Source organism: Fonsecaea monophora (assembly GCF_001642475.1).
Source record: "Fonsecaea monophora strain CBS 269.37 chromosome Unknown Scaff44, whole genome shotgun sequence".
Classification (NCBI taxonomy): domain Eukaryota; kingdom Fungi; phylum Ascomycota; class Eurotiomycetes; order Chaetothyriales; family Herpotrichiellaceae; genus Fonsecaea; species Fonsecaea monophora.
The window spans coordinates 159,350-178,065 of record NW_019173975.1 but is presented as its reverse complement, the minus strand read 5'-3'; the positions used below and the strand labels follow the sequence as shown (position 1 = coordinate 178,065).

The following is an 18,716-nucleotide window of genomic DNA, read 5'->3' as shown; positions in this document are numbered from 1 at the left end:
ATGTCCTAAACAACACAGAACGAGGTCGGCAAACGGTGAGTACCAATAGCACCCTAGTCGGACGCTATCAAGCGACGGGTTTGTGAGGCTGACTGGAGGTTTTTTGGAGCCCGAACACCGAAAAGCACAGGTGATTGGTAAGTTCAGTTGCCTCTGCCACTTGGCTTAGCTGGGCAATAGGTAAAGAGGGCCACTGAAATTATGCAGAATTACATCTGCACGACGTTGATCGGCCAAGGCAGATGTTGTGCCAAGGGGGTGGTTTATGACTTCGGATATGCAGAACTTGGAAGGCTACTAGCGGACCAACGCTCCGGCCTTATTGCTTGGCTTTATTATGAGTCAGCTGATCGGAGACCTTGGGCGTGGGTGGGACGCCTCGTGGACACACATTACCTGAAAGGGAGGCCCGATAGCTCTTCGTTCTCTGATATGGCGGAGATGGCGGAGATGCCAAATGGTCAAGGTCACAATGGTTGGAAGACAAGTAAGAACGCGGTCCAAACTCTTCGACCCTCCCTGAGTCGCCAAGACAGGGAGCTCAGAAAGCAGAGATCGATTTATCGTTATCGACTCTACTCGTACAAGTACCGGACATCGAGTACGAGGTACAAAAGTACCACGACCCTACCCAGGATCGGTGTGCACTGCGAGGTATCTTGGTATGTGCCGAATTCTTGTACGTGCACACATTTGTATGAGTCCATATGATCTCCTCGACGGAACATTGAAATTCCAGTTCCGGATTTTCGGCCAAGATTAAACCGACCAAGTCTCTAGGGCGGCAACGCAATGGTCCGAAAAGGGCTTTTGGAGACGTATGCGCAATGGAGCGACATCAAAGACACTTCTTTCTGTAGCGCAACCACAGCTTTTCCAGCAAGTCTCTTTCTTCGTTCATCTTGTTTGCTGTTCTCCCGTGGCCGGCATGGCGGTCTCCACGCCTCTTGACCCTTTCCTCCGTGGAAGTACCAGCAAAAACACCCGGGGTCTCCTTCGAGTTATTATTCTCCTGACCATTGCGGCCGCCGCAGTGTCAGCCCGTTTGTTCAGTGTAATTCGTACGTACGAGGCTCGAACTCATGCTATCACAATACTTTGGAAGCAGCTCACTGACTACGTTGCTCAGGTTTCGAAAGCATTATCCACGAGTGTCAGTGACTACTTGTCCGCTTCCTCATCATCCTGAATATCTTGCTTGCCAAACGAAACAAAAGTGTCGTCTCCTGAACGAGCTTGCTCCTGACACTCTTCAACAGTCGATCCCTGGTTTAATTTCCGTGCCACCAAATATTTGGTGAAGAATGGCTTTTACAGCTTCTGGGACTGGTTCGACGACCGTGCGCTTACCACCCACCCTGCGAGAAGAGATTGGATATACTAATAGGTTATAAGGAACATGGCACCCCCTCGGTCGAGTCACTGGCGGAACGCTCTATCCAGGTCTGATGGTAACATCTGGTGTTATCTACCACATCCTCCGGCTTTTGTCCCTTCCTGTCGACATACGGAACATCTGCGTCCTCCTCGCTCCGGGCTTCTCTGGCCTTACAGCACTCGCAATGTACCTCTTGACCTCCGAAATGTCTTCTTCGCCATCTGCAGGTCTTTTGGCTGCTGCTTTTATGGGGATCACTCCAGGTTACATCTCAAGATCTGTTGCCGGGAGTTATGACAACGAGGCCATTGCTATTTTTCTTCTGGTCTTCACATTCTTTCTCTGGATCAAGGCTGTCAAAAACGGGTCTATCATGTGGGGAGCTCTGGCTGCCTTGTTCTACGGCTACATGGTCTCTGCATGGGGTGGATACGTTTTCATCACCAACTTGATACCTCTTCATGCTTTCGTCCTCATCTTGATGGGTCGATACAGTTCCAGACTGTACATCAGCTACACCACCTGGTATGCTCTCGGGACACTGGCAAGCATGCAGGTTCCGTTTGTGGGATTCCTCCCCGTCAGGAGCAGTGATCATATGGCTGCGTTGGGCATTTTTGGTTTGTTGCAATTGGTTGGCTTCTTCAATTTCCTGCGGGAGCAGCTCCCAGGCAAACAGTTTCAGACACTGCTTGTTGCCTTGGGTGGAACTATCTTTGCCGTGATGCTGTTGGCTCTCGTCACTCTCACTGTCTCTGGTGTCATTGCACCCTGGAGCGGTCGATTCTATTCTCTCTGGGACACAGGGTATGCAAAAATACATATCCCGATCATCGCATCCGTCTCGGAACATCAACCCACCGCTTGGCCTGCATTCTTCTTCGACCTCAACATGCTCATCTGGCTATTCCCTGCGGGAGTCTACATGTGCTTCCGTAATCTGAAAGATGAGCATGTCTTTGTCGTTATTTATGCGGTCCTTGCCAGCTACTTTGCCGGAGTTATGGTTCGACTCATGCTTACCCTGACACCGGTGGTGTGCTGTGCTGCTGCCCTTGCTCTTTCACATATATTAGACACCTACCTCTACATCCCGTCACCCTCTGGAGATGCAAATGATGGGAGCAACGGGTCTGTCAAGGCAAGCAAAATCGCCGCCAACCCGTCACTACGGTCCACCAGAAACCCTCTCGTTGGCATCTATTCCATTGTGTCGAAGTCGATGATCACGTCAATGGTCACTGGTTTCCTCCTTCTGTTTGTCGCTCACTGCACGTGGGTTACCTCGAATGCCTACTCATCACCTTCAGTCGTTTTGGCCTCACGGTTACCGGATGGCTCTCAACACATTATCGACGACTACCGAGAAGCTTACTACTGGTTGAGGCAAAACACACCCCAAGATGCAAAGATCATGTCATGGTGGGATTATGGATATCAGATTGGAGGTATGGCCGACCGACCGACATTAGTGGACAATAACACTTGGAACAACACGCATATTGCGACTGTTGGAAAGGCCATGAGCTCTCGAGAGGAAGTCAGCTACCCCATCCTTCGTCAGCACGACGTTGATTATGTTCTGGTTGTTTTCGGAGGTCTATTGGGATACAGTGGTGACGATATCAACAAGTTCCTGTGGATGGTAAGAATCGCCGAGGGTATCTGGCCTGAAGAGGTGAGAGAGCGAGATTACTTCACTGCTCGCGGCGAATACCGAGTCGATGAAGAAGCCACGCCCACCATGAAGAATTCTCTCATGTACGTACCATTCTTTCTGTCCAAAATCCCCAGTGACTGACCCGCGCCACAGGTACAAAATGTCGTATTACAACTACAACAACCTGTTCCCAGCAGGCCAGGCGCAAGATCGCGTCCGAGGTTCATCTCTTCCCGCGCAGGGCCCGGAATTGAGCACGCTCGAGGAAGCCTTTACCAGTGAGAACTGGATCATTCGCATTTACAAAGTCAAGCCTCTGGATAATGTGGGCCGAGACCATCAAAGTGCTACTGCCTTTGAAAAGGGTCACAAGAAGAAGAGGAAGACTGGGGCTAGAAAGGGTGCAAGGACTCTGAGAGTGGACTAATCTTGCAAACCCCTTGCTTCACTCACAGGGTAATTGCGAGTGACAACTGGCGGAGACATAGGGGGTTTATGTTTGTGATGAAATAGACAAAGATTTCTGCTGGGAACAAAAGCGCTTACCATGGTATTGGTTTGTATAAAACAGAGAACTAACATCATAACTGCTGCTTCTTTCCGACCTTGTACCACTCTGGACGGCTAACGACTCGAGTCCAATGGATCTCTGATTGCTGGTAAAGCTCTGGGAGAATTCGAACCCTTTCCGTGTAAGATATAGGGGGGAAGGAGGCAGGTGACACAAGTCGATAGCGGAGACCGCAAGTCAGAGAGGTACCGGTACCGGTACAAAATCCCCCCAGAAATCACTGGTATATATGTTTTCTCTTTCTAAATTCTGTCACGCAAAGACCCCCTTCCACAACAAGGGCGAATCCGAATCCAAAATCCACGAGTTCGAGTCACGGTTACGGCACATCTAGATCCTGTCAGGTCAAAACTAACTCCGGGTTAGTGGGCATCAGGACCTCGATTCCTCCCTCCGAGCCTCCTCCCTTCGAGATTTCGGTCCTACCAGGTCAATCTAACATCGGTTAGAGGCAATAGGAGCTCGACAACATCAACCATGTAGTATAAATTCTGTATTATAACCGGCCGAGAAAAACCAACCCTGCAAAGGGCGAGTTTCCCTTATCACAGACCAGTAGGTTGAGCTGTTCTGGGATAAGTTTTTTGCCGTTCTGACCATCAGAAGAAGGGTGTCACTGTCTGTCTTGGAATGATGTCGCGTAGCCGCACTGGCTAGGTACGCGTTGTGAACCCTCTCATTCTGTTGGGTTACAAGGAACTTCAAGTATAGACAGCCCCCTTTAGCAAAGCAGAATGTGGTTTCTTCTTGTGATAAAGCGGCGGCCACTTCCTGCCAAGGCTGCATCTGGTCCGCAAATCAAGTCGCTTCATCCTTTCACGATCCTTCGTTACTTCATTGGCTCCGGCTAAGTTCATTGTACCTCTTTCATATTATTTATCTCGTCAACCCCCCAGGTGAAATGGTGGAGAGTGACAAGCGAAAAGCAGCAGAAGCTGGCTTGTCGCACTCTGACCTGGGCACTGAACAGATTCATGACGATATTGAATCCCTTGATGCTCCTAATGCGACCCTTGTTCACAACACAAAATCTAACAGTATGAACGGCGAAAGTGCAGAAACGCCCGTCTCACAAGAATGGGCTGTGGCTGAATCCAAGTCGTCCCGGAAGAAAAGACGGAAGATCGAACGAGAACCGAATGGCGACCCCAGCATCAGCTTCTCCGGATCCAGACCTGAACGTGTCGATCTCAAAGCGTTACAAGACCTCGTCCTTTACATTTTGGCGGACGGGACTGCACCAACCTGGCTGGCTGTGAGGAACGCTAAGCAGATCAAGAAGGTGGTGGTCTTGATGGTTCCTGCCCTTGATGAAACGATGCTGAGGGATGCGGAACTATGGAATGGCAGAACTGAAGAAAGCATGACATCCACCATCAATCAGCCTGGGAAGCCAATATCAAGTCCTGATCCAACTCCCGAAGACTGCAGTTCAGCCTCAAACGATGCTCCAACCAATCATTCACGATCACAAGTAGCTCTGAATTTGCCGTCGACCCATCTCTCTCCTGATCAAAACTTAACAGATCGTCTCCTACACCACATTATCGAAGTACGTGCACCCGGAGATTCACGCACAGGCAGAGTGCACTCCCCGCTTCAGGGCATGCTCATCGCGCCCTTTCCGGAGGCTGCCAAGCAGAAATTGAAGAATAGCAAGGACGACAAGGCTTCCCATGGGATTCGTACTCCCATTGCAGACTTCATCCACTCAGTCGATGAACTACGAGAAGCAGAATATCCGATTCATCCTGCGGCATTTACGGATTCGAGTGATGCACAACTGGAGAACGAACGAAGAGAGAAGACAGGCCAGTCTCATTGCTCTGGCTGGGTTGACACCCATGTATCGGTCTTCAAGCCTCGTATACTCTCTTCTTCCCATCTCCAGGCCCACGATTTCCTCACACAAGGTCTAAAACCCTACGCTCTGGATTGTGAGATGGTCCTGACGTGCGATGGAAAACATTCCCTTGCGCGGATCTCTCTGCTTGACTGGACCGGCAGGACAGTGCTGGACAGATATGTCAAGCCGGCGCTAGCCATCCAAGACTACTTTACACAATTCTCTGGAATAACGGAGAAAATCCTTGAAGATGTTACAACAACGCTGGGAGACATCCAGAAAGAGTTGCTCAGCATCTTACGAGAGGATACAATCCTGCTCGGCCACAGTCTTGAATCCGATCTCAACGCGCTGAAGATGACCCATCCGTTTGTAGTCGACACCTCAATCATCTATCCACATCCGCGCGGTCTGCCTTTGCGCTCATCCCTGAAATTCCTAGCGAACCGCTATCTAAAACGCGAAATACAAAAGGGCGGGATGAGCGGGCATGACAGTGTCGAAGACGCCAGAGCGGTGTTGGATCTGGTAAAACTGAAATGCGAGAAGGGACCTACATGGGGGACTTTGGAGGCCAACGGTGAAAGCATATTTCGCAGGATTGGAGGCACGCTAAAGATGGACGCCAACGGAGAGGTTGTTTTGAAGACCACAGCCATGGTGGAGTACGGGACTCCAGAAAGAGGACTTGGACGAGACGCAACATACAAAATCGGTTGTTCGAATGATGACGAGATTGTCCAGGGCGTGCTGAGGGCGGCTCTTGGAGATTCGCATGAAAGGACGTTTACAAAAGATGGTAGCAAAAATACTGCTGAAGTGGACAGTACGAGCCATGATGGAGGTGCGAAGACCCAAGGGCTCGATCAGGCTATTCCGCCGGGCGGTGCTGACTTCATTTGGGCTCGACTCCGCGACCTCGAATCCGCGCGAGGGTGGAATACCCTTCCCAGTGACATCTTTCCCACACCTACATCCTCCTCGACTCCAGACGCGGCCCTTCCAAACGACCAAGCAGAACACCTCAGAGACATCATGCGTCAAACCGTTCGACGTATTTATCGAATTTTTGCCAACCTTCCAGATCGGACACTGCTTATCCTCTACAGTGGGACTGGTGACATGCGGTCCCTTCTGCGGCTGCAAAATCTTCAAGCCCAGTTCAAACGGGAGTTCAAGATCAAAAAGTGGGATGATATCTCGGTGAAGTGGACTGATGTCGAAGAGCAGAAGATGAAGACGGAGTGTGAGAGAGCGAGACGGGGAGTTGGAGTCCTGGCACTTCGATGAAATGACGAAAGAGATGAGTAAGAGAAGAGACTTTGACCCGGTTCTCAATGGGCTCCCCCCCGATATTGAGGGTGTGATGGATTGGCTTCGTTGAGCCCGGCAAGTCGTTTATGCGAAACTGAGTCTGACGCGGTAGCTGGGGGATGTTCAATACTCCTCATCAGCTTCATTCTTGTATGACCCAGGTATCGTCCCCTACTAGTCTTTGGGACAGGATCTTGTGGTACATTGTCACAGCAAGACCATCTATTCCGAGAGTGCATGCATGTCCCCGGATCCGGCCACTCTCGAAACACAGAAGGACTCGAGCCCGTCATCTTCCACTCCATCTTATGGTGAGTTTCTCACTTTTCAGGGTGTTTCAAATACACCCGTTTCAGTGGCACCCAGCTAGTCGCTTATAACCCTGGGCTCAAAGATGTACACACACCTTCATCACGTACAGACGTATCTCTGGCGTGAGATGGTCATAAACTCGAATCTTGAAGGTCGTACAGTGGCGATCCAGGTAAGAGGTTACGATGAAATATAGCACACTGGGCGTGTCAGAGCTTACAGGCACGCGGAGGAGGTCGACAGCCTTGAGCTTCTGTCCTTACGGGGGCTATTCGCTATTCCTCCAACCAACCCATCATGAAGCTGGTGAGATGCACACTGGCGTCGTTCCTCCCACGTTGAAGATATTTGGTCAACTGTGAGCAGCGAGTGAAGAAAGTAAATTGGAGGCTGATGAGGGACGGGGATGGACCGGCTAAAATATATATGAAAATGGGTATCACTGGATCATCTTCTTTGTGGCACCAGCAGCAGGTAGTCGTAATGGCGGTTCAGACACGCTTCTCCTTGCTCTATCCCCCTTCTCTTAATCTTGAAAGCTATCAGGCCCTCGGGGGCTCATATCATAACGAGGTTTTCATTTCCCTCCTCCAAGTCTTTGTTTCCTCGCCTTTGCCGCCTTGTACTGGGCACTTCGTTGAGCGCTTTTGGATACTGGTCTTTTCCTCTTTCTGTCCCGGCTGCCCAATCCGCTCCCCTTTCCTTTGCCGGCGGTACCCGTGCTTGAAGCGCGGTGACCTTCGAAGATCAATGGGCGTTTCGGCCTCCCGTCATCTTTCCCTCTCATGGCACCGTTGCCGTTGCCGTTCGCCCACCCTTTGTGTCTCCTGTCCTTGGCCAGAGCCCCTCTTGAATTGGGGGTGGGGCGCTTGATCTGCATCTTCCTGGCGCGCATGACGCGAAGTTTCCGCGGCAGCATCGGCGGGAATTTCTTGTCGTTCATGAGCAGTGCGGCCTCGACGCTGTTCTCATCCTTGAACTGGACGTAGGCGAATCCCTTGCCGACGCGCGTCTCTTGGTCTCGTACCACACGCACGCTTTCAACTTGTCCGGCTTTGCTGAATGCTCGCCACAGACCTTCTTCTGCATCGGCGGGCTCTTTAGCCGTCGGCCGTCGTCTCTTCTGAGGATCTTCCTCGTTGTCGGGTGGGGGTGCCTCTTCGTTGACAAAGCTCAAGTTCCCGATAAACACGCATCGCTTGTGGTCAATCGCCGAGGGTTTAGCCAGGTAATCGACTCTCAAGTGGCGGTCAAGCACAACAGTTCCGTTGAGCTTCTTCGCCACATACTCCGCAGCAATGTCGGTGGTGAAGACTGCATAAGCGTTTGTGCTGACGGTGGTCGCGTCCATGAGTTCCTTCTTGGCATATGTAGCTTTCTTTGGGCCCTGTCCAGACGCGTAGGCCGTGGATCGGAACCGGACCGACTCGAGTTTTCCAGGCCTCTTTCCATCAACTGGTGTCTTCAATACAGAGCGTAGATGTCTCGTCAGTTCTCTTTTTGCCGACTTGGATTTGATAGCTTGAGTGGAAACGTTCCCCAAGAACACGGTTCTGTTGAATTTGTCTTGGTCCTTGAGCTTCTTGTCAAAGACCTCATGTTTCGGGGTCACTTCGATCTCAGAGGGTTCGCTCAGTGAATCCTCGTCAGAGTCGGAAGAGGATGCGTCGCCTTCGCTCGAGCTTTCTTCGGCGTCATCGTCGCCCGTTTGGACTGGTTCTCTCTTGCGGTTTTCCCTGTCCTCTTCCAACTCTAGCCGCTTGAAATATGTTTGCTCGAGATCATCATCGTCGGTGGCGCGCTTGCGTTTACGAGGCTTCTCGACTGTGACTGTAGCTTCCTGCTCCGACGTCGACGATTCGTCATCAGAGGGCTCGTCTGAGGCTTCCAAGTCGTTGTTGCCGTCACTGTTTTCGGGGGACTCGGAGTCAGAGGAGGATGTCCCCTCTTGTTCTGGCCTCGGCGGTCTTTGCGCAGAAGCAGTTTGCGCTAGGCTCGAAACTCTGGGCTGTACCTTGACTGGTCCCGACTAATACGAGTATGTTAGCCTCACTCCAGGGCTGTTGATCGTGCGTCTTACACTTGAAGCAAATAGGGAAGCGAGGGCAGGATCGACTGCTTCCTCTTTAGCTGCCAATTTGCTTGTACCTGTGGTTGAAGGCGAGGCTTGCGCCTTAGCCTTGTGTTTCTCTGACTTTGCCATGTTTACGGGTCCGTCACGTCAAGTCAATTGCTCAGTTCGGGCATTTCTCTCGAGACTGCACGGTGGTCGCAGAATCTCTTGCGGTCTAATCGAAGCCACAAAAATTTCTCAGGGCAAGGCAATCGAAAATGGAGATAAATCGAAGTGCAGCAACACTAACTCCGACGCTAGCCGATTGCGCCTGATTCGTGCCTATGACATCGCCCACCCAATGTCCCGAGCCCCATGATTCAAGGGCAAGCCAGCCACGGCCGCCAAACCGCCCGCACCCAGACTTTTGCTCCCCTTGTGTGTCCCTTGTTACCAACGTATCCATGCCAGCCATGCCTATGTAACTTTTGGGGGCTACGCTGCGTTTCTCCACCGACGCCAACACGCCTGCTGTTCCCTGCATTTTGTAACCTGCGACTTTGCCAGACTTCCATTTGTACCCTCTTCAGTATACCAGCTCTTTTTGTCTTATATCGATAGACGACGTCGGCATTGATCGTCCCAATTGTGTTTCTCCCCTGCAGGTTCTCCCTGAAGGCTACAGAAGCCCCCGCCCCGCTGGCAATTCTCCTCTGACAGTTCCTCACACCATCCCACTTTCGCCCACCTGAAGTGTTCGACTGTCGCTTGAAGTCATAAAAGCTTGCCAGTGCTCTCACAGCCCTCGTCCCATCCAGAAGATTGAGATCTGTCAAAGCCACCACCCAACGAAGAAGCCCTCGGACCCGGTGACCGGTGCGCCCATGCTGCTGCTGAGAACGAGCGCAAGAGAAGAGAAGATAACCACCATGCTATTGTGACTGCGAGTCGTTCACCAATATATTGTATGTCAATAACCTGCGAGTATATGCATTTCTGGCATTATGATCGACGCGCAGTTCTTCTGTTCGCGCTGACCATAGATACCTACCCTAGGCGACCTCAATCCACGATTTCTCCAGCTCTAGAATACCCCGTTGACCGATCCCGAGCGCCTGTTATCCTCTCCAACCGATCTAAATCCTACAGAAGTCCTGGTTGTTACAACCATGGACTCAGCGGCGGACTCACTCCTGGCTCTCTCCAATACTGCCGTTGCCTACGCAGCCAAGGACACACCCCTCTCCGATGATGATCGTTCCAGCAGCCTCAGCGAGTTGGACGATGACCTCGAAGATGGTGAAGAAGAAGACATCGAAGCTGCTGTCGCGGCCGATGTGGATTCTGAAGCCGAGACTGAACGTCTCCAGGCTACCCCAGAAAATCTCGCCAGGAAAAAGCCCCCTGAGATCAGCCCAAGCAAACTATCCCAGAGACAAGACATTGACATGCGACCGGAGATCGAGAGCTTCACAGAAAGTCCCGTCTCGTCCCCGATCTCTTCCCATCACGAGTCAGATCATGAGGAAGGCCTCAGTGAGGGGCATGATGCAGATGAAGAAGCCCCGGAGGTAGCTGCGGTTGATCCTGCGGCTTCCCCGAATAAGCGCAAAAGGGAAGAAAGTGAATCAGATGTCGAAGAGGCCCCCAGATCACAGAGACGACGGACAGGCTCCGTCGAGACAGAGGATGAAAAGTCTGAACCAGAGACCGACGCCGAGGAGAATGACAGCCATCATTTACGGGAAAATACAATTGAACCCGAAGTCGGGGAGCCGCCAGAGCACGACGAAGAGGAAGTAGTGGAGCCAGATGAATTACCGAAAGAAGTTGAAAAGGCAGATAGCAGTGAAGACTCCAAGGATAAAGGCAAAAGCAGGCCCCGCAGGAAGGCAAAAGACCCAGTCATCCAGGAACTACAACATGAAGACGAAGAGGACGCTGCACATGCAGAAGATTCAGAAGTCGCTGATGATAACGATCTCGAGGCTGCACTAAAGAGCGAAGAGGAGCAATCAAAGCGTATGGCAGCCATGGAAGCCCTGACTGCACTCGAGAGACACTTTGCGACATTGAGAGACCGCCTCTATGATGAAAGAATTGCCGCCCTAAATCATGAACTGCAGCTCTTGTCGGAACCCAAGCCAGCACATCCTGAATTAATTCGCCAGGTGGAAGTGGTCCAGAAATATCGGGACGAGAAATATGAGATCGAGCAAAAGCTGCTGGTCTACAAGATCGGAGCCCTGAAGAACAAGGCTGTCGCTGAACGGAGTCAGATACACAGCCAATATTTTCAAACAGTCAGGGATATTCGAGAGAGACATCTGGAACGCCTCAGCGAGCATTTCTACCGGATCCAGCGAGACAGATTCAAAGCCGATTCGTCAGTACCAAGTTTCAGTATACCCTTCCCAGAACGGAGGTCGCAGCAGATCTTGCAACAAACAGCCTACAACAAAGAGGTTTCAATTCTGGCAGGTGTCGCCAAATATGTTGGCTTTCCTGCTGCACCAGAGCTGGCGCCATCCAGGCAGAAAGAAATAGAGGATGATATTCAGAAGATGGGAGTACGTATACCTGGTACCATTCTATAACTCTAGCAGACTAACATTGCCTAGATCTCACAGAGTCATATCCGGGCTGGCAGACCCAATCAACGCCCAGCGGCTCAGACACAGATATCTGGACCCCAAGCAGAAGAGCAATTTCTCGAACAGACGCCGTGGGCTAATCCTCAACATCCCATCCATCGCTTAAGTCGACAGAATTCCAATCGCTCCCCAATGAGCGAATTCCTGACGCCAGCGAACCAGCAACGAAACACGACCGACGTTCTTCAACCTCCAAGTGGGTCGGCATCTACCATCGTTGACCCTTCAGCTTCCGCACCGGTGTCTTCAGCAATGAACACACCTCACGACGGGCAGAGTAGCGCGACGAAGGTCGAGGCGCAAGCTGTTGGAGGGTCCTCTGGTCTACAGAATTATCGCATGCACTCGACGAGCCCTCTAGATATGCGGCGGCAACCCGTTCAAGCCGACAGCTCCGACCCGCAACGTCAGCAAGGGAGGGACAAGGATGTCATTGGTAGTGGACGGGACATGGGTTCTTCGCCCTTGACCTCCCGAGCCTATCTTAACACGACGGGGCCACGAGCCCCAGCCATCACCGCCGGAACTGGGAGGTTTAGCATTCGGTAATATTCGATCATGATAAAGGGGAATGTGAGTGACGATACACTGGCTGGCTGGCAACTTATGAAATGAAGGGTGAAGGGAACCACCTAGAAAGATTCGCGGGCCCAAGACTACGGCAGGCTCTCGGCTCTGACGTTTTGCATCTGGGTACACTTTCCACTGGGGGTTTGTTTTTTTATTGAATTCAGCACCTTTGATATCCTTGTCCCAGATCGCCAATGTTATGCATTGAGTTGCGAAGATTCTCGAGTCGCCAGCGGCTGCTTCTTCATGCTTCCGTCCGTGTGGACGCTCGACCCTGTCTCGAGCCAGCAACAAGTCTAGCATAGGCCATATTTCACATGTCCCGTCCTCCATACACCCCATACGGCCAACAATCTGTTCATCCATCTGAGTGGATCCGTCGGGTGTGGCACTCGTGTTTGCACAGAGTCGTCGTAGTAACAACGAAGTATATACAAGTCCAACTCGTAGGCTTATCCGCCCGACCAGGCCAAATCACATGCCATTCGTGGCCGAGTAACCCTCAGCACGAGGAAACTCTGTTGGTACATCTTCTTCCACTCGGGTTCCGGTTCGTACTCAGCGCCTTGTTGATAGGCGCTTGAAGCGAACCCACAGCTTATTCCTCCTCTTCCGCTGCTTGGTTATGCGGCTGGCGCCCGCACTCTTCGTCCTCCCTCGCAATATCGCTGTGGCATTTTGTTCACGATTTCAAGGGCCAGGTGTGGCTATGAGCGCATCCCGTTCGCCTGCCCGGTAGGAGTCTTCGGCGACTGATTCTGATTTTGCGGTGATTTTGCGGCTTCTGTGGACGAATTCGGCGCAACAACTTGCGTGTCTGACGGGACGATCACGTCGTCAAAGGTCTCTTGACCCACAGCTTTGAGAGTGAATGCAACTGTTTCACGAAAAGAGATGCGCAAATAATAGTTGTCAGCCAGGGGAAAGCTCTCTAAAAGGGATTGGGACTGCTTCGTCCTGAGCTCCAGTGGGGCTTTAAAACACAGATATCGCTCAGCCAGCAGCATGCGGTTCGACCGGGACGGCCAAGTAGAGTGCAAAAAGATGTCACGTACAAACTCCAATGGCAAAGCCGAAGATCGCTATGCCTGTGATAGTGTTCTTGACTAGGTACGGCCGGCGGGCTCGTATCAAGGCAGCCCCGCTGCGGTAGTCAGAGTTGTAGTAGGAGGAGCGCTTGAGGCTGATCTCGTAAGTATCTTTCTAGAGAAGAATGGACAGCAGCACGAGAGCGACAGATGGGGAATGAGCAGGAGAGGGTGATCAATGCGGGAAGTCAAGGACCAAACGCATTTGCGGAGTAGGACATTAGTGCTGAAGATGGGGATGCTGTGCGAGGACAGAGGCCCAAATACTTACATGCCGGCTCGCAGAGGAAGCGAGGAGTGCATTTTTGCGATTCACTTCTGAGATGCTGTTGAGACGCTTGACGAGGATAAAATACAGTGGTGCAAAGTTCGCCTCGAGAAGAGGGCAGTTCTGCTCTGTACAAGCATACCTTGGGTGGAGAGACTAATATGCGGTAATGGCCATTTGATTATCCGTAGATAGTCCGGCGGATCATTGAGCGAAACATAATCAAGCCTCAGCCTTGGACAGCCAGACAGCCTCGTCCGAACAAGCAGAAAATATCCTCTTCGATTTCAATACTACGTAATGAGCAGCAACGCTTTGAAGTGCTAGATCGCTGAATATACTTGCCATACATATAACTTATCAAACTGCACATCGAGATGTTACATGATGAACGCTGAAAGAAGACTGCATCTCGGCGAAAGCCTGGTATCGTTGAAGACGTTTGCGTTGGGCTTAGGATGAGAACCCATCGCGAATTTCCAAGAAGCGCTGGTATCGGTTCCTTGTCCAGCGACGAGAATTTTTGCCCCAAATCATCATGGGTACAGTTGTCATGATGAAAACAAATGCCAATACTCCTATTGCAACAAACGTGTTCCGAACACCGCTCGCCTCGATCCAGTCCGAAGCTGTGAAGGTGAAGACGAGTGCAATTGAGTTGTTGATCGTTGCGACGCCTACCATGCCCTCCAAGACCATGTCCGGATAGGCGTCCATCAGATAGGCCATGCTCAGATCACCACAACAGCCCCATCCAAAGCCGATGAACCCCAGGCCAACATACGGCGCAGGCCAGGACCATCCGTAGCTGGTCCCAATTCCAAACAGCCACAGGCCAGTCGGGAATATGGCCGCACACGGATACATGAGCCATAGTCGATGTTCTGCTTCGCTGACACCTCCGTTTCTCCTGGCCATCCATAACATGAACTGGTCACTGAGCCATCCACCATATGTGGCTCCAATGACGGCGCCAATCAAACAGGGCACGTTCATCAACTTGGGGAAGTTAGCAAAAGCGCCATACTCTCATGGGAACACCAGTAGACTCACCCCATCAGCGGCATCGCTGTAGTTCCACGGTGGACCATACCAGTTGTCTTCCTCGACGGTCAGATAAAAAGTGAGCCAGGCGTCTTGGGCTCCCCACTGCAACCCAGAGTATATAACCGCAGGGAACGTAAAGATGCGCAGAGTGTGGAAGAGACGCTGGAAATATTGCTTGAAGCCAAATCCGCGTAGATTCGGCGCGGGAGTAATAATGGCAATGCGTCGCCAATATGGCTTGGGGCGGTCCTCGGCCGCAAGTCGCTCTTCTGCAACAGAAGCGTGACGACCAGACACCGCTGGAGGCTCGGGTTGACCAGCAACTTTCTCCTTCTCCGGTTGTTCCGCCTCCAAACCTGCAGAATTGTCGCTACCAGCTCTGTTAACACCATCGATCAAATATCTGTCTCCATCATTGATCAAATACCGATCGCGGTGGAATGCCGTCTCCTCCAAACCAAAGAGAAGCACGAAAAAGGTGCCCCCGGAGATGATGGCTCCGAAATATCCAATCCAGCGCCAATCGAGGCTGCTGTCTGCAATGTAGCTTGCAATCAGAGGTCCCAAGTATGTACCAATACTGGTCGCCAGCACGTAAATACCGAGGATTGAACCGCGCTGATGTTGAAACCACAGATCCATCAGTGACAACTGAACCGTCGCTTCAGCCACAGACTCGGATGCGCCCACAAAGAGCTGATTCCAGACAGCATCGCTTGTCGACTGCCCTCTCGCGAACCAAATACTACCGATGAAACCCAGCGTCATGCCAACCAAGTATAGAATGCGACGACCGTACAGGTAAACGGCGGGGGAGGAAAGCAATGTCCAGTACCCAATACCGCAGAACAGGACGCCGGCGCCAGTATTGAACGAGCCATAGCTGATACCCAGCTCCAGATTCTCATTGTATTGAGCGGCGCCCGCGTCGTTGGAAGTGGCCGCCGTCAAGGCCGTGACGTAGCAAACGAGCAAACTGTGCCATATTTTCCGAGGTAAAGACCAATGGAGAGGGTCGTTGGGCGAGTCAGTGGGCTGAGGAACCAGGACAATGTCCCCGTGCCTCTTCAGTGATACATCCCCAGGATAGAGTGGCTTTCCTTCAGCGTCAAAAATGCGGCGTGTGCCGGGAAGTTCTTCAGTATACTCCATGCGGCCTCACTCTTGAATGGAGCCAACGAAAAAAGACACGACGAAGGGGAAACACCGCAGGAGGAGCTTGGGGGGGAGAAGGAGGTTTTATGAACTAAGCGAGAGGCGTCGCCATATCGTTACAGCGACGAGCAAAGATCAGATCCCTTATCGTGATGGTGTGTGCCCTAAGAAACGCCATCCTCGTCCTCCATCGAGTGCGGGCAAGGGTTCGTCTCGTCCACACAAGGACGATACCACCACCCCCGCAAAGAGGCGGGAGGGCCAGTCGCCGGTGATCAAAGCTTATCAGTGGCAAGACGGCGAGTAAGCGTATACCAGAAGACGGACCGCAAATGAGAATGGTCTTAGGCAGGGGTTATCAGGGCCCCAAGACTGAATTCGAAGGAGCTGCTACTCGTGTCAAATTGCATTCTACCAAGTACTACTGCGGGTTAAACTCAAGAATAAGCAGAGCGCAAGACAAGGCCGGATGGCTGGGGAAGGCCCCGATAGAGCTTGAACAAATCTTGATTTTTTTTAGTGACGCCCATGCACCCTTTGGCCTAGGATGCCAGGGTAAGCCCCTAGTCTGAGGCCCGGGCCCCATAACAATAGGCGAGGATCATTGTCCTGTGGGCTTGTCCGATAAGCAAGTCCTCACCCAGCGTCACCTGGGCTCCAATCCTGGGACCTTTACCCGGTGACCCCTCCTAAAATTCCAGCATCATTGGCGGGATACCCCCATCCCACGGCTACGATTCCCTAAAAATCTCTAGTTGGCTGGCCACCATTTTTTAGGTCCCCACGTTCCATCCCTTGCTTGCGTCTCCCTACATCATCATATTCGCCTTTCGAGCTCGTCCTCCTTTCCCTTCCTTCTTCGCTTCACCTATCATCCTGCTCACTTTCTCCGTATCGGCTCAGACGCAGCCTCGTTGCCCAGTGCAGACCCCCCGTCGACATCGTCGCTAACATTGCACGTAACTGAATGTCGACTTGCCAACTCAGAATGGCTCAACATTTCCACATCGCTCAGATTACCGCCCATAAACCAAAGGAGTCCAGTAGTCCTTCGACCATCCTGCAACTCGCTCATCGGCTTCTCCCTTCACCTGCCGCTGTCAATGAGTTGGAGGATGGTCTAAACCCGGAAGGACCTGAACATGCAGTTCAGGACGTTGTGAGTCAAGAGAAACGAGGAACATCTGCACAAGATGGAACACCCGCCCCGAAGAAAGTGATCGTAGTCGGTGCCGGCATCGCCGGTCTTCGTGCTGCCTCTGTCTTGCGAACCCATGGTGTCCAAGTCGTGGTCCTCGAAGCCCGTCCTGATCGGATCGGCGGACGCATTTACACGAGTAGGAAGGCTGGGCACGCTCCAAGAGACATTGGTAAATATTACCAACAGGCAATACTGACAATCGCCGTAGGCGTTTGACATGATGTCGTTAAGAGCGCTCATTGTTGGGCCACGACCATTGTGGGGTTGTTTCCCCCTGTCGTCCACTTCTACTCACACTTGTTTCTAGGTGCCGCCTGGATGCACGAAACCGCCAACAACAAACTCGTCCGCCTCATCGGCCAGCTCAGTATTGAGCATTATTATGATGACGGCACCCCCCTCTACTATACCAGAGACGGTCGTCTCGGCTCCCAGTTCAAGGCCAAAAAGGTGGCCGACGAATTCGCCGACTTCTGTGCCTGGTACTACGAGGAAAACCCCGACGCTGAAGACAAACCTGCCCTGACCTTCATCAGGGAATGGCTAAGCGATCATCCCTTAGTCAGTGAGGATGAACGCCTCTGGGCTCCCCAAGCTGCTCGTGAGGTGGAAGCTTGGATCGGTACTAGCCTCGAACAAGCGTCTTCTAAGCATCTTGCCTACTTTGCAACCGAAAGGAATCTTTACATGAAAGGAGGTTACGATACCATTATCGATTGGACAGCTTCTAATCTCCGTGATCCGGGAATCATTCGACTCGGACACCAGGTCACGAAGATTGATTGGAATGACGATAACACACAGAGTCCATGCGTGGTCCATGCCACCACTCCTGATGGCAGTCTCACTCCTTTTACCGCCGATGCTGTCGTGTGCACCCTTCCACTTGGCGTTCTGAAACATGAACTTGTGGATTTCAACCCAGCGTTACCAAGGCAACTGTCACTTGGAATTGAAAAACTCGGCTACGGAGCACTCGGCAAGATATTTGTCGAGTTCGAATCGGTGTTTTGGCCCAAAGACAATGACCAATTCATCTACTACCCTGAACCAACGACCGACGCTTTCGACGAGGATTCCATCTTCTCCTACATGACTGTTACGAGCAATAACTGGATCATGAGCGGTACTAAAGAGCTGTCCGTCCAGATTGTTGAGCCTCTAACTCAGCGAATCGAAGCCATGACTTCAGAGACTGAAATCTATGCCTTTTTCGAACCACTCTTCAAGCTTTTCCGCACCGAGCCTTACAAAAAGCTGCCTCCAGTTGTGAATCTGGAAACGACACACTGGACTCAGGATCCCTTTGCTGGCTTCGGTACATATACTGCCGACAAAACCGGAGATGACCCGGAAATTTGGTTCAATGCAGTAGAGAACAACAAGGAAAGCAAGCTGCAGTTTGCCGGCGAGCACTGCACGCGGACTGGAAATGGATGTGTGCATGGTGCATTTGCCACTGGTGAAACTGCTGCCGTCAACATTCTGACGTCGCTGGGAATCCCATACAATGGTGGGGATCTTTACAGCAGACGTCCATCGAGGAGGAAGTCACCATCCGGACACTGAGCGGGCGGATATCTCAATCCACCGCCAGGG

General features: G+C 51.9%; 6 protein-coding genes across 6 annotated transcripts; 4 read left to right on the top strand and 2 right to left on the bottom strand.

Annotated features, from left to right (window-relative positions):
- Window positions 1–928: 928 nt before the first annotated feature.
- Window positions 929–3,465, top strand: AYO21_06411 (hypothetical protein; the record flags this gene model as incomplete). Its single annotated transcript, XM_022656371.1, has 5 exons — window positions 929–1,061; window positions 1,130–1,153; window positions 1,260–1,340; window positions 1,396–3,139; window positions 3,192–3,465. 5 exons carry the CDS (start codon window positions 929–931, stop codon window positions 3,463–3,465), a joined length of 2,256 nt encoding a protein of 751 aa, XP_022511347.1.
- A 1,045-nt stretch (window positions 3,466–4,510) lies between these two features.
- AYO21_06410 (hypothetical protein) lies at window positions 4,511–6,745 on the top strand (the record flags this gene model as incomplete). The annotated part of the gene is made up of 1 exon (XM_022656370.1): window positions 4,511–6,745. One exon carries the CDS (start codon window positions 4,511–4,513, stop codon window positions 6,743–6,745), a length of 2,235 nt encoding a protein of 744 aa, XP_022511346.1.
- A 913-nt stretch (window positions 6,746–7,658) lies between these two features.
- On the bottom strand, window positions 7,659–9,284 carry AYO21_06409 (hypothetical protein; the record flags this gene model as incomplete). The annotated part of the gene is made up of 2 exons (XM_022656369.1): window positions 7,659–9,110; window positions 9,162–9,284. 2 exons carry the CDS (start codon window positions 9,282–9,284, stop codon window positions 7,659–7,661), a joined length of 1,575 nt encoding a protein of 524 aa, XP_022511345.1.
- A 1,019-nt stretch (window positions 9,285–10,303) lies between these two features.
- On the top strand, window positions 10,304–12,337 carry AYO21_06408 (hypothetical protein; the record flags this gene model as incomplete). Its single annotated transcript, XM_022656368.1, has 2 exons — window positions 10,304–11,704; window positions 11,756–12,337. 2 exons carry the CDS (start codon window positions 10,304–10,306, stop codon window positions 12,335–12,337), a joined length of 1,983 nt encoding a protein of 660 aa, XP_022511344.1.
- A 728-nt stretch (window positions 12,338–13,065) lies between these two features.
- AYO21_06407 (hypothetical protein) lies at window positions 13,066–15,913 on the bottom strand (the record flags this gene model as incomplete). The annotated part of the gene is made up of 4 exons (XM_022656367.1): window positions 13,066–13,235; window positions 13,414–13,561; window positions 14,291–14,713; window positions 14,768–15,913. 4 exons carry the CDS (start codon window positions 15,911–15,913, stop codon window positions 13,066–13,068), a joined length of 1,887 nt encoding a protein of 628 aa, XP_022511343.1.
- Window positions 15,914–16,904: 991 nt separating this feature from the next.
- AYO21_06406 (hypothetical protein) lies at window positions 16,905–18,686 on the top strand (the record flags this gene model as incomplete). Its single annotated transcript, XM_022656366.1, has 2 exons — window positions 16,905–17,286; window positions 17,425–18,686. The coding sequence occupies 2 exons, from the start codon at window positions 16,905–16,907 to the stop codon at window positions 18,684–18,686; spliced, it is 1,644 nt and encodes a 547-aa protein (XP_022511342.1).
- Between the last annotated feature and the right edge of the window lie 30 nt (window positions 18,687–18,716).